At 42.0% G+C, this 20630-nt stretch overlaps 1 protein-coding gene across 1 annotated transcript in view; it reads right to left on the reverse strand.

The window, feature by feature from the left end:
- DOK5 (docking protein 5) overlaps nucleotides 1-20630 on the reverse strand; it is a 153229-nt gene that overhangs the window by 74526 nt on the left and 58073 nt on the right. Inside the window, exon 2 of the mRNA XM_026503767.4 lies at nucleotides 8819-8926. Coding sequence (XP_026359552.1) covers nucleotides 8819-8926 — 108 coding nt within the window. The remainder of the gene's footprint in view (nucleotides 1-8818; nucleotides 8927-20630) is intronic.

Here is a 20630-nt window from a genome sequence, read left to right on the forward strand (position 1 = left end):
GACAGAGATAGAGACAGCCAGCGAGAGAGGGAACACAAGCAGGGGGAGTGGGAGAGGAAGAAGCAGGCTCATAGCGGAGGAGCCTGATGTGGGGCTCGATCCCATAACGCCGGGATCACGCCCTGAGCCGAAGGCAGACGCTTAACCGCTATGCCACCCAGGCGCCCCTGGGCTCTGGTGTCTATGAGGCAGCGATAATCTGGAGTTGGAGACCATGAAGGCGAAGAAAACCCAGCAAGTTGGAGCAGAGACAGCAAAGGGTAGACGCACAGGACCTTCATCATATAAGGTCGTGTGTCAAGAAATACTTCCGCGGGCTACCATAACAAAGCACCACAAACCGGGCTTCCTGAGCATCAGACGGGTCTTCTCTCTGTAGGCCTAAGCCCCAAGTCAAGGGGTCAGTGGCGGTGGTTCCTACTGAAGGCTCTGAGAGAGAATCTGTTCCAGGCTTCTCCCCTAGCTTCTGGCAGGGGCCCGCAATCCCTGGCATCCCCTGGTTTGAGGCTGTATCATTCCAAACTCTGTCCCTCGTCTTCCCCGGTGTGTCTGCGTCTTTTCTTAACAGAACACCAAACCCAGTAACCGCATCCTAAACTGATGACATCTACAAAGACCCGATTTCTAAATAAGGCCATATTCACAGGCACCAAGGGTAGGACTTAAACATACGTCATTCAGCCCACGAACAGAGGGGAGAGATGAAGTAAGCACAGTATCATTTGATTTTTTTTTAACCTTGTGTGTATTTTATACAGATTTTTAAAAATTTCAATACCTGTACAACTGTGACAGGGCTGTCTTTATTATTAGTCAGCCTTCTCTCTAAGACAAAACCATGCAGTAATTTCCAATGACCAAGAATTTGCACAATTCACACAGCTCTTTTTATGCTCCATATACCAAAGGGTCTCTTAACATTGCCACTATGCGGTACTAGTGTAAGTAGGGCACAGATCATTTCCTGGGCACCCTAAGTGTCCCTGGGATCCAAAGCAGCCACTGTAGCAGACGCTGCGGTGGGCCCCAGGCACACAATCCAACAGAGAGGATCGTAGCAGGAGCCTCCTGCTTGTAACAGAGTTCCCTACCCAGCATGCACTGGGAAATGAGGACAATGTATTCTATTGTCTCTCCCGGTTAGGGCAAACCCTATCAGTTCTCTGCTGCACATGAGAGAAAATCCAAGATTATGAGGTTTGAACACGATAGAAGTTACTCCTCTCACAGGAGAGAAACAGAGACAGTCTAGGGCTGACCTGGTGTTCTGCGGCACTATCGGCTGAGTATCTGTGTTCCCCCCAAATTCATGTGTTGAAACCCAATGCCCAATGTGATGGTAGTAGAAGTGATTCCATCATGAAGATGGAGCCCTCATGAGTGGAATCATTGCTTTTACAAAAGAGAATCCGGAGAGCTCCATCTTCTCTTGCACCACATACAGACAGGCCAAGAAGTCAGCAATCTGAAACGCAGAAGAGGGCCTTCACCAGAATCTGACCATGCTGGCACCCTGATTTTGGATTTATAATCTCCAGAACCACGAGAAGTGAATTCCTGTTCTATGAGTCACCTGTCAATGATATTCTGTTACTGTAGCCTGAACCAGGCATATGGCGTCAGGGAGCACAAACCAGTCCCCGACATCTCCCTCTACACTTGTATGGGACATGTCCGGTTGCTTTACCATCCTCAACCCATGGTCTTTCCCATAGTGTGGGCCAAGATGGCTAATGTCCATTTTCTAATCAACAGGAAAGAGAAAGAAATGAAGGACATCTCACCTTCTCTGCTTACACTCAGACCAGGATTTAGTCATATGGTCATACCTCACTACATAGGGGTCTTTTCTTTGGGTAGCCTTGTGTTCAGCTAAAAATCAGCTGTCTGTCACCAAGGAAGAAAGCCTATGATTAAGGGGTCAGCACTAACCAGACAGAATCTGCCACCAGCATGAAAATAAATCACTGCTTTCAATACAACCAGTGCATCCAGGCAGAAGGGGCCCAGAAGACAGGCTAACTTGGGGTGAGTCAGGAAGAGTCATGAGGAGATAAAGACACAATAGAGACTTTGAGGGATCAATTAGACCAGGGAGGGAAGGGTGTTCATGCAAAGGCAGGAGTATGAGCAAACATGGTGATGGACTGGACAGGAGAGGGGATAAGGAAGAGGGTGAATCTAGATGAATCTTACACTGAGGCATGGAACTCCAGAAAGGAATCACGCTTGGGTAGGAAAGATAGTTAATTCAATTTTGAACATATTTCAGGAGCCTCTGGCACACTGACACAGACTTTTCTCTGCTTGAGTACTTAAAATGGGAAGATGTAGTTTGGGTACCACAGTTAACCCCTTCTATCTACTCTACCTTTGCCTAAGAAATGTGGGTATGGAAGCATTTACCATCCGGGAAACCTTCCGAGTCATAAGCTATAATCTAATCTGTTGAGATGTGAAGAGGCATGTCCTCATGGCATAAGTGAATTCAGCTTCCAGAACAGGGTCTGGTGGGTAGTTTCTTGCACAAAGAGGGAATGACTCCAAAGCTTGTGTGTGAGTATTGAAAAAAGAGGCTATGACATACAGTAAGATTTTGAAAAGATGTATTACAGACAGCTACGTCACAAGAGGAAATGTTTTAGAAGAGAGAGAAACTGAACAAACAAGAATGAGTCATTAGTACTGAAAACATTAACACACACACACACACACACACACACACACACACACACACAAAGTGATAAGCTGGTGAAAATTCCAGAGAAATAACTTTTAGGATGTTAGTTTACTGTGAAGAACCTGGAATCCTATTTTTGCAGAAACCAAGAACAAGAAACCAAGAATGGGTTTGGGAGATGGAAAGTGACCTACTCAATTAGGAAGGACAGAATGACAGAACAAATAACTCTTTGGCAAAAATAATAACGGTGATTACTCTTTGCAGTGAGAGGGTCTCCCATTTTTCTGATACATTCACGAACATGTATTCATTTGATACACAAGTGAACCTTATGACTCTGGTGAAGTGGGAATGACCACCCCCAGATGCTCGCTGTTGAAAAACAACAGGCTAAGTGGACATTTAATAAACAAGGTAACACACATAAGCAGCATATCCAAACTGTCTTCCTTAGAATTAAATTTATTTGTTTCATGGAACATATGATTTAAAAAAAAAAGGTAGCTCCATGGACCAATCGGTTTTGGAAATACTGACTCCAAGTTACTCAGGTGTCCTAACTGTAGGCCTCCTCAGAGCCTCTGATAAGCTACAGTGGATTAAAAATCTGAAGAATGGATGGAAATGTTGCAGTTCCCAAACTTCTTCGACCACAGAACCCTGGTCCTCCTGGAACTCCCCTCTTTCAGAGTTTCTGGCATGTGTTTTGGGAAACACTCTATTAGAGAATCGGTTAGAACTGTCCTTCTGCTCCTGCAGGCTCAGCAATGTGAGATGACAGAGAAGCCATGATGTGACTTGCCCTGGAGGTGTTAAATTAATTAAATAAGGAGACCATCAGACCGATGTGGCTCTCATGCCCTGAGAGCCTCTGGAAGCAAACCAAATCCTGAGCCTGTCTGTACATGCCTCGAGGTTATGAAGTCAACATGTTAAGGACAACCAATCACAGCCAACTAGGCTTTAAGCTACAGCCAATCAATAACTGCCTTACTTTGCTTCCTCCTTTTCACTATTAAAGTCCCTCCCCAACTCCTCCTGGTGTGGGACTCCCACCACTTCCGGTGCTGCACGATTTGAATCGATTTTTGCTCCCAGAAACTCTTGAAATGTTCAATATGCCTCAACTTCTAACAGAGGTCACCCTGACAAAGAAGTGAAGTAACCTATCATACACATACCACGGCAAGGCCAGGATTAGAAAGGTTTCCCAAATCTGGGTCGCGCATACTTCCCACTCCACCATTTGGCTTGGTCGCAAAAAGAGTAGACGGTCTTCTTTCCACTTTGATTGCCTTCCAGTTGTTATTCATCTTGAAAAAGTAAAATTATTCATAGAAACGCTCAACCCCTTCTGGTTGGGGTGAGGCACTTTGATTTCCTGAATGAAAACAGTGAACTTGCCTTTACCAAGAAGGTCGGGAACTATATTTAAAGTCACTGGAGTATTAATATTGTTGCAATTACAGTTAATCAATTTCACAGCCATCTCTGACAGCTGCGGTGCTTGAGGGGAGCTTCATGGAAGAGGTAAAAAAATGAAAAATGAATTGCTCTGTATGCGCATTATTCATATATTTATTTTCCAATTTTTTTTCAGGCGATCATCGTTAGCTACATCTTCAGTGAGGAAGGCACCAAGTTTTAAAATTCTGCAGTCAATTTCCTGTTTAATAACTTCTTATAGGAATCCGATATGCAAAAGTGGCAATTTTTTTCTTACTAATATCTCTAAGAAAGAGGCGCTGTGGTCTCATAAATGCTAGATTTCCTGCAGGAGGGATGTGGCTACATACGCCGCACCACCTCTGTATTGATCAAATAGCAGAATGGCCAGTTCCTCATCTCTTTCAGAAATTGCTTTATTTATATTCGAAGAAATTCTGAAATCTGGTCACGGTGTGCTACTTATAACCCCAGTATTTTATGATCAAGATTCATAAATTACACAGTATTTAGATAAAAAATGCATATCGCAGAGTTATTCTGGCTTTTTATATGCCCCCAAGAGATTAATACTAAATGTATCAGATCTGAGAGAGTAAGGAGGATGAATGGCTACAGGAACTCATCAAGGGCTTGGAGGCTTAATGTAGATAATTCTTCCATTCTAATGCTTTGAACTTTGGTTAATGATTATTATAGATGAAAGAGAATGTGGCTTACCACAGTCCCCAAAGATTTACATATTAAATTCCAAAGCCAGCGGTAGAAGTCTGAAATAGGACAAGTTTGTCCTCAATCTTCCCTTACTTGGTTCACATTCAAGGGGGGATCATTACAATCCACTTTGGTTTTACATTTGAGTCTGTCCTCCTAAAACTTCCAATCCCCGGCTTTTTCTACCCCCATCACTATCCACCTCATATCCTTCAAATCAAGATTCCTTTTCCTGGCTTCAGGTGTCTCAAAGACAGATTTCTTTTGGTAAGCTAAATAAAAGCATGACACAAAGACATTTGTATGTACTCTATTGATAATATTGCTTCTCAACCAATAGTTTAAAATATGTCTACTATGTATTAAGCAATGATCACTAATAGTGAACCATGCCTCCCCGCCCCCCACCAAACAAATAAACACAAAACCTGCTCTTGTGGACCTTATTTTATGGTGGTGTGGGGACGACAGTAAGAAATAACCAAACAAATATACATGTAGTGATAAGTGCTGAAGAGAAAAATAGAGATGCGCAGGGTGTATCAAAGGATTCTATTTTAAATAAGAGATCAAGGAACAGACTCTCTTAGAGGAGGAATCTGAGCAATGACCAGAACAACATAGGGAAATGCGCTACATGGATATTTGTGGGGAGAGCATTCCAGAAAAGGAAACACCACACACAGTGCTCTCAGGAAAGCAAAGAGCCCAGGGCGCCTGCAGCACAGTAAAGTGGGATGGGGGAACTGGGCAGATGAGGTGAAATAGGGGACAAGGGGTCAAATCACATGACTGTGTAGGCCATTATAAAGACTTGGCTGAGGGCGCCTGGGTGGCACAGCGGTGAAAGCGTCTGCCTTCGGCTCAGGGCGTGATCCCGGCGTTCCGGGATCGAGCCCCACATCAGGCTCCTCCGCTATGAGCCTGCTTCTTCCTCTCCCACTCCCCCTGCTTGTGTTCCCTCTCTCGCTGGCTGTCTCTATCTCTGTCAAATAAATAAATAAAATCTTAAAAAAAAAAAAAAAGACTTGGCTGAGGGTTTTGCATGGAGTACCATGATGTGCTATGAGTGTTTTGAATAGACTCTAGAGGGCTGGGCGTTAGGCAGCCCAGTGGCTGGGACCACAGTGGTAGCAACAGAGGTTGTGAGAATGTCTGGAGTCTCTATGCACATTGAACATAGAGCCAACACCACTTGGTGACAGCCTGGATTTGGGAGTTCCTATAGACTTTGCCTCACCTGTCTTCTTTCTTCTCTTAGGTATGGGAAGGTCTGTAAGCAAAGCATAGCCTATTTCTTTATTTTTTTATTTTTTTATTTTTTAAAGATTTTATTTATTTATTCGACAGAGATAGAGACAGCCAGTGAGAGAGGGAACACAAGCAGGGGGAGTGGGAGAGGAAGAAGCAGGCTCATAGCAGAGGAGCCTGATGTGGGGCTCGATCCCAGAACGCCGGGATCACGCCCTGAGCTGAAGGCAGACGCTTAACCGCTGTGCCACCAAGGCGCCCCTCTTTATTTTTCTATATTAGGTACAGGGGATTGTGAGGAATTAGGGATTTCTGGGCTCTATCTGGAACTCTACCAAAACAAGAAAGGACTGATCCACATTAGCAGTCACACACAATGACTAGACAGGACAAGAGTCTGATGGTGTCTTAGTCCGTGTGAGCTGTTGTAACAAATCACCACAGATCGGGTGGCTTATAAACAACAGAAATTTGTTTCTCACAGTTCTGGAGGCTGGGAAGCCCAGGCAGAGGCACTGGCAGATTCAGTGTGTGGTGAGGCTCCACTTCCTGGTTCACAGATGGCTGTGTCTTCACATGGAGGTAGGAAGGAGGGAGCTCCCCTGGGATCTCTTTTCTAAGCGCACTAATTCCAGTCATGAGGGCTCCACCCTCATGACTTAACTACCTCCCAAAGGACCCATCTCCAAATGTCATCACATTGGAGGTTAGGTTTCAACACATGAATTTTGGGGCGACACAATCATGCCCCATATGGTGGCAGATGGTGAATTGTAAAGTTACAGACTGGCTGAGGTTCTCAAGAGAGAGCTGATGCAGACCACAACTTCTGGCCACCTAGAAGATGAAGCCTCTAGATGACCTTGTTAATTATAATGAGAAGGCAATAAAGAACCACGAAGAAAATAATCAGGGTAGGAAATCTGGTCACCAGGATTGATGGACCTGAGAGGTGGAGGGAAGGAATCAATGTCAGTTAAGGAACAGAAAACTAGGAAAGACTCTCCTTTTGTCCTACAGATAAACCAAACACCCCCTTGGGCATTTTGAGCTCCCTTTTAAGGCAAGCCCTCTCAAGTAAATACGAAGCAAGCTATTCCCGTATCATTGTTCACCATCTTACTAGTAGCAAAGATACTGGGTACGTGTGGGGTAACTGGGACATAATACACCTGGTCTAAAACGTCTGGACACCAGGAATCTCAGGTATTATAGAAATACAGAGATTGGCTCAAGATTATCTGCAAGGGCTGAAAGGTAAGCTATCACTGGCTTCATGGAGCGCAGATCCTATCTAATAGATTGGCAACCCAACAGCTCTAGCCTGAGGACAAACACCCTTATCTGCACAGTGGAAATACGGGGCACATGGAAGAGAAATGGTGGAGCAAATTCTAGACTCCTGAAGAGGTTTCCTTGGTTTCTCCTTTAACGTTAAAGGTAGGCAGGGAAGGAAGCTGACCTTGGAATATGGAACTTCATGATGAGATGGTGGGGAAATAGTACACATGGAAGATACGACTCTTGACTGCCTTCCCTACTTATCTCAAAGTCTTGCTTAGTGCTTTTTCTTCCCTTACGTATGCGCAGATGTGCCTATAAAGCATGGCATATGCTTTATTTCCCTAAATTGCAAAGGATTACAGCTTGCCCTACTGCTTTTCATTATTGGATAAACCAAGGTGTCAACACAGGCCCTTAATAAGAAGTCATAAAGTCACCACCTGTGGAGAATGTGCATAAAAAGGAAAGATTATTCACTTTCCATCACCTAGCCAAATTTCTCTGCTAATGAATCTACCGGTTTCACATAAAATTTTAAATGGCAAGTAGCCCCACTCCTGATAAAATCTCACCAAGTGAGGATCAGAATCTCAAGATAGAAAACTGAAACAATTAAAATGTTCCGTCGTAAAAATAAACATAATTCCTCCACAGACAAGAGTAGTATTTTCCCAAAACGGAAATCACCAGCACCTTGGGGGAAAAAGAAGTTAACCATGCATTTGTTACCTAATTTCATGAAAAGAAAAAAGACATAACCTGCCCATTAACAAGGGCCATGAAAAACATTGCCCTGTAGAGGGAAAGACATGGCTAATTTGTAAATCCAAGTATGCCTTGTATTTTTCTTCATTTTCTACTGCCAGAGGATGTATTTTAATACACAATTACTATTTTTAGTGAGGAAACAGACTACCACGATTCAAACTGCAAGTCTGAATTAAATTTAGACATCAAGCTTAAAATAAATAAACTAATGAGTGGAACTTCCTCCTCCTTCACCATTCACCCGTTTTCTAGGTTCCTCCCCTCATCCTCACCCCACATTCCAAGCACTGAATGAGGATCTAATTTGCATCAGGCCCTAGATGTGCTAGGTACATGGAGACCTCATCTTTACTCTCAAGGGGCTTCAACGTTGGCAGTTGGGTTTATTACGAAACTTGAAAATTCAAAGACAGCATGGTAAATCCTACACTTGAGATTGGAAAAACAACAACAAATAGTAGGAAATCAGAAGAGTAACTTTACAGTAGTCCATTATTTTAAACAATTAGTAATTTAGATAGTAAAAAAGATAGTAATTTAGAGATGTTTTGTCCTTGGAAAAAGAATTATTCGTACTTTTGTTAAACGATCCAGACAGGTTTTCAGACTCAATGAACTCAGCTTACCTATTTGTGAACAGAGTTCTAGAAAGCCACAACAATCAAGTTTTACCTTATGATAACACCTAAAATATGCAGCACGTTCATCGGAAAATTTCTCCAGTCTTTTTGGACCTTTGCTTGAAGCTTTCTTGAATACTAGCCAGCATCGCTGATATATCTGGGAGGAAATACAAAGACAGAGTTCAGCATCACTGACTCATGTATTACTGACATTTGCATTTAAATGTTTTCTTTTTGATGTTTTCACCCGTAAAGTATTCATAAGCCATAAGCATGATGCTACTTCGGGAAAATAAAATTTTAAAACCCAAAACTGTTTCCACAACAGGTGTATAATGTCCTTCAATTACTGGAATCAAATGAAAACGAATATTTGAAGGCAAATTTCTTAACATTTCAATAACAGTAGCAACATTTCAGAAAAAGTCCCAGAGATTAAATTCCCAATCAGCACAAATAATATAGGCATTCATGGCACACGCTCTTATTTCAAATGCAATTAAATATGGAAGCCATGGGCCCAATATATGCTGAAGACTCCACTGACAGCCCTAGAAAGAGATGGCCCCTATGTGTCATGTGACATCCCTCATAACTGAGGGTCAAGAGTTGGGCCAGACACTAGACTAGCTAATAAATGACTGATCAACACCAACCAGATTCTCCCTCAGAACACCCAACCCAGAGACTCAAAGATTACTGTCAAACTGAGGCACAGGCTGAGTTGAGAGGTCAACACTGGTAGTTTATAAACAGGTTGGCGACCATGTTGAATCACGGGCCTAATAGTTAGGCAGTGGAACCTGGTACAGAGAACTAGATAATTTCTATTTCAGGCAGAAGAGACCTTTTAGTCCTTTGTCATCTTTCTGTTGCTGACTTCTCCTGGTATTCTTGCAAATCATCTGTGTCCCTAAGAACCCACCACCATCAACATCATTCTTAATTGAGTGAGGCTGACTGGAATTCTGATCAGAGCAACCAAAGCTACCTTTACTGGAATAGCCAATATAAATGAAATTAGACACTAAAATATTAATCATACCAAAGAGAGGAAAGGGCAAAGAGTAAATGAAAAACAACGTTCTCCAAAAGCAAAATAAAATGAGATGTTTTAACCTAAAAATTAATAAGAATGTATATTAATGATAATATCCACTGATAGCAGAGATCTGAGTGGCACTCCTGTACTCTGCTGGTGACCTCTAAAGGGCATCTGGCAACAAATATGCAGAGACTTAAAAGAGTAAGAATCTATACTTAAAAAAAAGCCCAACACTGACTGAGGAATTCTGAATTCAAGTGCAGACAGGTGGGTAAGTATTCAATCACAATCATCTCCCTGATCCTTAAATCACCCTCTAAGTACCATATTTATGTGGTTCTGTACAGTCAACCCATAAATAAATTTTATGCACTATAAAGCTGAAGAACCTCTGAGCTAGTAAGAAGAAACAAAAAGTCCACATAAAACATTTGGCCTTTCAAATCATACTCAATTTAAAACGCCTTTTACAACTTTATTAGTAACTCTCAGGTAGATGAGGAATTCAGTTTGCTACTATTTGTCTGCAATGCTGAATAGATTCTGTTTTTCTCTTCTCAGTAAACTAAACATTCATTAATCGTTTTGTTTGGGATGGTAAAAACATGAACTCCACTCCACGATGAAGTTTTGTTCTGAGTACAGAGGGTAAGACATGTGCCTCTTCCTGCTGAATGTATAATATAATTCTAGTATTATTATTCATAAGAATAATAAATAGAAACTACTAAAATCCTCAACAATAAGGAAGGACAAAGTTAATGATAGTATTTCTATTACATACAGTATAAGTATGTGGTATGTAATATATATAATACAATATAGATGTATACATCTGTAACATAATATAGGTAGCTATTATATTAAAAATGTAGTAATATGAATAGTACACACAATATATATAGCAAATTATACTACACCAGTAATATATATGTTACCTATCTATAGGATACCACAGGTATATCATTTTAAATAAATTTCAGAAGGAATTTCTAACGACATGAGAAAGAGGGGTGTTTTTTTTTTGCTTGTTTTTGTCTTGTTTAATAAAAATTAATACTGTAAATAAAATGAAAGAGAATTGTTATTTCTTAACTATCCAGAGGTATCAGTAAAATAGTACAATTAAAGTCAATTCTACTGGCTTTCATCTTGCATAGTCATTGAACTTATCGAGATATATAAAAGCATGGGGGCGCCTGGGTGGCACAGTGGTTAAGCGTCTGCCTTCGGCTCAGGACATGATCCCGGCGTTCTGGGATCGAGCCCCACATCAGGCTCTTCTGCTATGAGCCTGCTTCTTCCTCTCCCACTCCCCCTGCTTGTGTTCCCTCTCGCTGGCTGTCTCTATCTCTGTCAAATAAATAAATAAAATATTTAAAAATATATATATAAAAGCATGGAGATAGAAAAGAAAAGTAATCTGACAGAGAAAGGGTAGCCTTTCAAGCAAATTACACTGGAATAACTGAATATCTGAAGTTGAAAAAATCAAATAAAAAAAGCAAAATAAGCATCTTAACTTAAAACATTCATCTTAAACAAAAATAAACTCAAAATGGACTTAAATATAAAACCAAACTATAAGACTTTAGGGGGCAAAAAAAGACCATGTTTGGGATCATGGTCTGGACAAAGAATTCTTAGACTTCATACCAAAAGCACAGTCCATAAAAGAAAAACCTACCAAACTGTACCTTCTCAAAACTTAAAATTTTTGCTTTGTGAAAAACCCTATTAAGAGGATGAAAAGACGAGTTATAGACTAGGAAGAAATTATCGCAAACCACGAATCTGACAAAGGATTAGTATCTGGATACATAAAGAACTCTTAAAATTCAACAGTAAAGACTCAAACAATCAAATTACAAAATGGATGGGGAAAAAAAAAAAACCATGAACACACATTTCACCAAAGAGAATGCACAGATGATAAAGCTGCACAGAAAACATCATTAGCCCTCAGGTACATGTAAATTAAAACCACAATGAAATATCACTACACATCCATCATTTTGGCTGAAATAAAAAAATAATAGTAATACCACCACCCAATGCTGAAAAGAATGCAGAGAAATTGGGTCTCTTACACTTTGCTGGTCGGAATGTGGAATGGTATAGGCACTCTGAAACACAGCTGGGTAGTTTCTTTAAAAACTAAACAAGCAACATATGACCCACAATTGCTTTCTTGGGCTCTATCCCAGAGAAATGCAAACTTCCCCCCAATGCCCACACACAATGTGAACATAAACGCTCACAGCAGCTTGATCTGTATCAGTGCAAAACTGGAAACACCCACATATTCTTCAAGGGGTTAATGTGGTCCATCCTAACCAAGGAATACTACTTAGCTATAAGAACAACTGAACTATCAATACTGCAACAATTTGAACGAGTCTTCAGATAATTACGCTGAGTGTGGGGGGGAAGCCAAACCTAAAAGTTTACATACTATATGACCCCATTTACAGCATTCTTGAAATGACAAAATTACACAAACAGAAAACAGATCTGTGGTTGTCAGGGGTTAGGGATGGGAAGTGGATATGTCAACAGAAGGGGAACATGAGGGATCCTTGCAGCAATGGAACTGTCCTGTATCTTGACTGTATTCATGTCAATATCTTGGTTATGATGTTGCATTATAGTTTTGTAGATGTTATCGCCAGGGAAACTGGGTAAAGGGTACGGGATCTTTGTGTAATATTTCTTACAACTGAATATAAATCCACAACTATCTCAAAATAAAATGCTTAAATTTTTTTTAAATGGAAAAACGTAAGGATATTTAAGCAAAATCTTAAAATTACAGCCTAACAGTTAACTACATTCTTCACCAGTTCTCCTTCTGGTGCTATCAGACCACAGTCTAATTAACCAGTGGACTAAGGAACTTTAAGAAGCCACGTTTTGAGCGCCATTGGTTAGAGTTCACACATAAACTCCTTCTCAAGATAGAGACCCCACTATGAAAATGAACATTTCCAATCCTGTGGTCGACACACAGAAGTCCTACCAACACCTTACTCATGTCTGAATAATGGATGAGACAACTGTCTCCCTGAAAATTTGACCACCAGAGGACTGTAATTACAGTGGGAATAACCGTCACTCTGTTCTCATAAAAAGCACGGGAAACAGGCTGTCTTTCTACTATCTGCAACCCCTTTCTTTTGCACATGGCCCTGAAAATATTTTAGAAATTGAGCATGCTAAAGGTATGCAAAAATATATCCACTGTAGTAAAACATTATTTTCATTCAGGAAGATAATTTACATTTCCTAATTATGCCTCAACTTTCAGACTCATTCTTGAATGATAACATTTCTAACTTCCTTTTATACTTGTTCATTTTCTTCACAATCAAACCAGTCTTTTCCTGGCTTCTGTCCAAAGGCTGTTGAATGCGAGCTAAAGACTCCTCAAATTCAGCATGCCTAATAATGTCCACTGTTGATCCATCTGTAGAGGGTTTAGGGGATTTTTGTTTTTCATTTTTTATTTTTCTTCTGTTTTATTAAATAGTAAAGGCAAAAGTGCAATGATACAAATAACCACAAAAATACTATTATATAAATTCACATGCAACGACTGGTGGGGGCATCACCATGGAATAGATCACATCATGTTGGTTCATCAGGAGAGAAGGAAAACCCAAAATTTGGTTTATGAAAGGGTAGCTCAGGATGTCTGTAACATACAAACACACGGTACAAAAATAATGCAAAAGTTGGGAGCAATCGTGCAATCAAGGCCATTCCTCATTCTGCCACACATCACGCATCAGTGATTCTCAGCGCTGGTCCAGGATCACTCAAGATAATTGTTAATTATGTAGATTCCTAGAGATTAGCCAAGGTCTACTGACTCAGAACCTCTTGGGGTGGGGCCAGACAAATTTGCTCTTTAACACATTCCCCAGGTGTTTTATTTGTAATTTGCAAACCCAGGCCATAAATATTCATAAAGACACAGACAACACAGTGCTTCCCACTTGGGACTGCCAACAAAGAGTTCTCCAACGAATGCTCCAGGAGGAGGGCCTCTGAAATGTGTGCTTTCTCACAAGTGGCACACAGAGGCCTTTGAAGTTGAGCAGTGTGAGATGCTGTCATGAGTAGAAGAGAGATAAAGAAGCAGAAATAAATCTATTGAGCTCCAGTGAACTCTCTCAACTTCACGGCTGGACACTCTCTGTCCTAAGAATTCTGGGAGAGCCACCTAGTACCTGAGGATGAAAAACTTACCCTAAATATCTTAGTACTCTTCAAAGAATGAAACAGGACTCCCCGAACATGGTAATGGGCGACTCGTCAGAGTAACACAGACTTTGTTAAAAATATGACAATTTGAGAACAATCCCACTCAAGAGTTTACAGCAGTTTTTTATTCTTTAAAATTAATTCACTCAATCATCTCCTCCGTATTTTATATAACACATCGACTTACCATCTGTAGTATTTTTTAGTTAACGTTTTGCTGTCAATTGATTTTTTTTTAAAGATTTTATTTATTTATTTGACAGAGAGAGAGACAACCAGTGAGAGAGGGAACACAAGCAGGGAGAGTGGGAGAGGAAGAAGCAGGCTCCCAGCGGAGCAGGGAGCCCGATGCGGGGCTCGATCCCAGAACCCTGGGATCATGCCCTGAGCCGAAGGCAGACGCTTAACGACTGAGCCACCCAGGCACTCCTCTGTCAACTGATTTTTTAACTAAATGTTTTTTTCTATTTAAAAGAGGAAACTTTCATTCCAAGGATAATAGCTAAGTGTAGTTCTCGTTAGACATAAAGAATAGATAATCCTAATGAAAAATATACTGTTAGAGAATTTGATGACAGAATAAATTTCATCTTGAGCTAGCTCACCTCCCACGCATCAAAGTTCTACAATCTCAGGACTAGTGACATTTTAGGCAAGGTGATTTTTCGTAGTGTCATGGGGGTGGGGTGTCCTGCACGTTGCCCAATATTTAGTAGCATCTCTGGCCTTTGCCAGCTGAATGCCAGCAGCACACTCCCCCTACCAGCTGACAGTCAGAATTATCTCCAGACATTGCCAAATGTCCCCTTGGGGACAATCAGAACCACTCCTAGAGACGAGTGTACACTGATCTAAGATTGCACATTTGAAAAATATGAAGCTTTGTGAATATCTTCAAAGTCCTGGATTTGGACAAGTTAATCCGCATGAGCCACTGCTGAAGCTAAAAAGATAAGCACATCACACAGTTCTGACAACCTGGGTGGAGAGACACCAGATTTAGCAGTTACATGACAATTTTTTTCAGTTGCACTTGCTAGCTATTGGTGGTGGCTTTATTACATCTAATTTTCAGCCTTAAATTGTCACCAACCCCTATATGATTTGTACTGCTTTTTCCATTGTCTTTCTTTAAAATTGGATACCCTTAATAACTGCTTAGCTCTGGTTTCAAATTGCTGACACTTTTACTACCTTCTTCTCCTAACAAAGAACACTCTGGTAAATTCACCAAGATTCCCAGTGCCAAAAAAGCAGCTGAAAGAAGCAAGTATTCGTTTTGAGTTCCTAATTTTATCAGCAGTCCGTGACAATGGGCTGAACAACAGAGTCACAAATTACACTTCTGGAGAATGCGTGGAGTGATAAAGATGACAGAAAGCAAATTTTGGTTACATTTCTGTTAATTGGAAATTATGTACTGCCTCCATGTACACTCAAGAAAAATCAGAAAGCCTATGTAAGGTATATGAGCACGTGGGTCTCTATGGTCCATTGCAAGTGTCAACAAACTTCTTCTGTAAGGGGCCAGGGGGTAACCATTTTGGTCTTTGATGTTCATAGGTCTTTGCTGGAGCTACTGCGCTCTGCAGTGGTAGCACAAAGGTAGCCAGAGAATATGTATAAATGAACGCTGTGGTTATCCTCCAATAAAACTTTATTTAAAAAAAGCAGGCAGCAGGCCAGGCTGTAGTTTGCCAACCTCTGGTCTATGGCAATATTTCTCAACTGTTGAGACATGACCCTCATGAGAGAAAATGAGGGAGAAATATAGCCCAGGTAAGAACCCCTAGATATTCCCCATCTTCCTACAAGCCCAAATTTTACTTACCTAAAATTATATTAAAATGTTGACCTGATACTTTTTCTGCACGCTCCACCACACTTCTGCGTCCTGTCCACTGCCTGGGATTTACTCCTCTGCAATCAATTCGGATACTGCCCTAAAGGGTGGTCTCGCATGCACCAACACAGCATCCCACCCCAGCCTTGGGATATAGTTCGCTTTTGATCATTAGCTTCTTCTATGAAGTCAAGGTGCACTTTGGAAGAAAAGGTAGATTTTCCATTTTGCCAACATCCCCTTTCTCTCATCAGTTTGGCTCTTCTCAAAGCATTCTCCCCAACTGCCAAGACAGACCCCAGCCACACACTGCTAAATTAGCCTCACTGCTCACAGGCTAACCTTATTTTTACCTACTCTCCGAAACAAACCAAATGTTCCTCTCATCCAGGTTGTTAACATCAACACCGAGCACCGGCTGAACCTTTCCACTGCAGAGTGCCCAGGGGAGCCTTTTTTGTGCGTTCTTTTCTTTCAATGAACCCCCTCCCCCATAGCCCTGTGGAGCAGGTGGGGCACTGTGCCCATTGTATAAGGACACACAACCTCAGGAAGGTTACTCGCTAAGTATTACTCGAGGCCATGAAGCTGGCAGAAGAAAGCCGGGATTTCATCTTTGGTTTGCCCTGCTCTGGAGAACAAGCTACTCACGACCCTGGGAGTTTCCCAGAAAAGCTGGACTCCTAGAGAGGCATACATGTATGCCGAGGGTCGAGCCGTCTGTAAGAAGTTTATTTTCAAGCTTATCACAATCTAAAAAGAGACATTTCGTTGTAACCATATGCTCTTTCATCTGGACGACAACTTTATGGCTTAGCTATTTCAGAGTGACATTTGCATTTGTAATGTTAAAGTCTCTGGCACCAAGCCTTCATCTCCAGGGATGGCTTTTAATGGAGTATGTCTGCAACTGGGGTCTTAACATCCCAGGCTAGGACTCGAAGGTTTCCTAGCCTAGTTTGTGTGAAGTGCTTGCTTTTAAAAGAATTTCACACGCTCTCTCTTTAAGCGACAAAGTATTCCATATCCTTGACCGAAGTCCAGAAACCCAAACATGCAAAGTATCTCTAACTACATTAGAAGTATCTTCAGTTTTTCTTGGCCTTCCTTGTCTTGCTAACCTTCAGCCTCTTGCTCTCAATTAGCTATGGCTGCAGCTAAGACACACCCTGACGAGCTGGGTTCCTGCGGGCATATGCAGTCACCGACCTGGGGCTGACCCGTCACTTCCCCAGGAGCACCCGGCTCTCCACTTTGGTGCATGACAGATGGCCAGGGTAACCAGCTGCCCCCTAGAGTCTCGGGCTCCTCTATTACTTGGAGACTGAGGAAATGCCACTATCTAAGGACAGCCCAACAGCCACAGAGAATAGTGCCAAACGATGCAATCTGGGGGTGGAGAGGAAGTGCCTTTAACGAAGACAAAACAGGAGGTAGGAATGAGCCCAGCAGATAATCCCCACTCTGTCCCGTCTGCCAGGGTCTGCAAAATTCTCCTTCCACCCTGTGAGAGCTTTGACCTGGATGGTCTCTGCGACCAAGGTGGTGGTAACTTTCCAGTCCTACAAATAACTATCATTATGGGATTTCAGAAGGTGAGAGATGAAGACTATACAAAGAGTTCTTTGGCATTTTTGAGTGGTAACTTGTAGGCTGCTACCAGTGCCACTTCCTAAAATAATGAGCCGGTTCAGAATTATTTATTTCGTGATGGGAAAAAAATTTTAATGAGTAAACAACATGATCCCATGCCTATCATTTGCGCATACCGTTCCTTGTAAGGAAAGAAATGCTAATTTGGAGGAGACTGCACAGTGGGTAGCAAGGTACATTTTAAATTCACTGAGAAGAAAAAAGACCAGCAAGAACAGGATAATTAATCATAAAATAAAATTTTACAAAGAGGATTAAAAAGCCTTAAAAAGCATCCACAGGCAATAAATTAGCTATGCCAATCCTTTGCTGATGGTGCGGTAAATTAGCACACCCTTTCTAGAGGCAGAATTATGCCTACCCTTTGACCTGGAAATATCACTTCTAGGAACTTCCCCCCTAAGGGAATAATTAAGGAAATATGCAGACATATGGGAATAAGGTTCTTCCACGTAAAAGCTGGAAACACTCTCAACGTTCCAGGGGACTGGTTTAATTAATTATGGCATATCTGTAAACTAGAAATTGCTATCATTAAAAATGATATTGTCACATAATATTTATACCATAGAAAATGCTATTAGTAAATCATTAAGTTTAAAAAGTAGGCTATTCCTGCTTTTTAACCTGTTTCTATTCCAGTATACATACTCATTCAGTAGATAGGGCCCTGTTGCTTATGCAAGAAGATTGTGGGTTACATTCGACCCTTCCCCACCAGCCCTCATTCACACACACACACACACACACACACACACACACACTCATACGTGTAATTACTGGGGAAAATCTGTGCTTTAATGGAAAACTGCATTCCTTGGCACACGCACTTGTAGGATTATCTGTTTCGGATTCTGTGGGAGCTATTCTGCATCTAAATTGTAGGTAACTCATAGAAATGCAGCATAATTCTAGACCATGAAGAGGCAAATTTTGTCCCATGAAGCAGAGGCTCAACTGACTTCCCTTGCCCACTGCCAACAAGGCAAGTTTTCGCCTCCTTTCCAACATTCATTTCACTTTGCCAGGTATATAAGGGTGTGGGTCCTCCGGGTTACCCTTTGAACTGCTCATAATATTCTGCTTTGTTCTCTCATTTAACTAATGAGTTAAAGCAGAATGTGTAACATGTTCATTCTTCATGATTTTACCTGCTTTGGAAAATCATCTTTTAACACAATCCAGCAACCCCAAGTCCCGCGTACTTTCTTTCTAGCTAAGCCTGGAATGTCCTTAGTGCTTGGCTGGGGACGGCCACCCTGACCCAAGTCACCATCTCCTGAGTTTCAGAGACTCCCTGCTCCCGTTCTGGCTGCATTTCAATCCGTTTCCCACAGGGCATCTGGGGTGATCTTTAAAAACTTAATCTGACCACATCAATCCACTGCTTAAAACATTTCTGTGGCTGCCTGCTGCCTCTGGGGTAAAAACCAAAGTCTTAAGACATTCCAGAACCTGCAAGAACTGGCCGCTCCCTACCGTTTTAGCCTTATTTTGCGGCTTTCTTCCTTTTATACGTTCTTCAGTTGTAAACACACAGATATGCATATTTTAGCAATGACCAAACAAGTAATACGTTATTATTAAAAATTCTCATGGACTCAATTATCTGCCACAAAGGGTTCTCGTCACCAAGGGAAACCCTTCGGTTGTCTGTACAGAGCTGGCCAGTGTCCGGACACCCAAGGCTGAGACAAAAAGTTATGCACCCCTTTCCTTCTCTCTCCAATTCCTCTCTGTTTTCCAGATCTATAATGTGGGAGGGAGCTGAGGAGTGAGGACGTTGGAAAGGAAGATGAGAAGCCATAAGCAGTAAGAGTCATGTATTTAGCTTTTATTTTTAATTAGCCTTTTCGGAAAAAATACCAAACTATCCTTAAAAAAATGCTAGAAAATCTTAGCTATTGTATGGGCATGTCTAGGAGCTGATATCAATCCTGAATTCATCGGACAAATATTTCCTGGGTGCCTACCCTGTGCCAGGCACTGTCAGGCACCGACCAGGGACACAGCTATAAACAAAACGGGGAGAAGTTGCTGCCTTCGCTGGGCTAACAGGTCATCGAGAAGACAGTAAGACAGTAAGAGCAAGTCCTACAGGACATGGATAATATAGCCTATGGTATTACGGACCATGAAAGCAAGTAAACCAAGGAAAAGTGGACAGAAATTGCTAGTGGTGGGGCGCCTGGGTGGCACAGCGGTTAAGCGTCTGCCTTCGGCTCAGGGCGTGATCCCGGCGATCTGGGATCGAGCCCCACATCAGGCTTCTCCGCTATGAGCCTGCTTCTTCCTCTCCCACTCCCCCTGCTTGTGTTCCCTCTCTTGCTGGCTGTCTCTCTCTCTCTGTCAAATAAATAAATAAAATCTTTAAAAAAAAAATTGCTAGTGGTGAGTATTTTCAGTGGGGTAATCAGGGAAGTTCTCACAGAGAAACTGCCATCTGAGCAAACACCTAGAAGGGGCTGGAAGAGAGGAGGGGGTGAGCAGAGTAGATATATGGGGGAGGGGAGGCTCCAGGTAAAAGAAACAAGTGGGTCTGGAGCAGAGGCATGCCTGCATGCAGAAGGAAGCGGAAGGAGGCCAGCGGAAGTCCAGAGAATTCCGGGATGGCGGTGGTGGCGAGTGCAGGTGGGACTGCGTAGGTCTTGCGGGTCTTCCTGCAAAGACATTGGCTTTTTCCCTGAATGAGACGAGACGTGAGCTGAAGAGTTCTGAATGGAAGTAATATAATCTGAAGTATGGTCAACAGACTGCGGGGTTCTGAAGGCAGAAGGAGGGAAGCCAGTTAGGAGCTGCTACGATAAGACTTAAAGGAGTGGATGGGGCCCAGAGCCAGGACGGAAGTTAGGAACGGGTGAGAAGTGGTCACAATCTGCCTACAATTAGAAGGCAGAACCAGCAGGATTCACCGCTAGGACTGGACATAGGGAGAGGAAGGAAAGACTCGGGGATGATTCCAAGATTTTTAGCTCAAGCAAGTGGAAGTATGGAGTTCCCACCAGCTGAGCAAGCCTGCAAGGCGACCAGGGTTTGTAGAGACAATGTGGAATT

The sequence above is a fragment of the Ursus arctos genome, unplaced genomic scaffold, assembly GCF_023065955.2.
Source record: "Ursus arctos isolate Adak ecotype North America unplaced genomic scaffold, UrsArc2.0 scaffold_16, whole genome shotgun sequence".
Lineage (NCBI taxonomy): Eukaryota > Metazoa > Chordata > Mammalia > Carnivora > Ursidae > Ursus > Ursus arctos.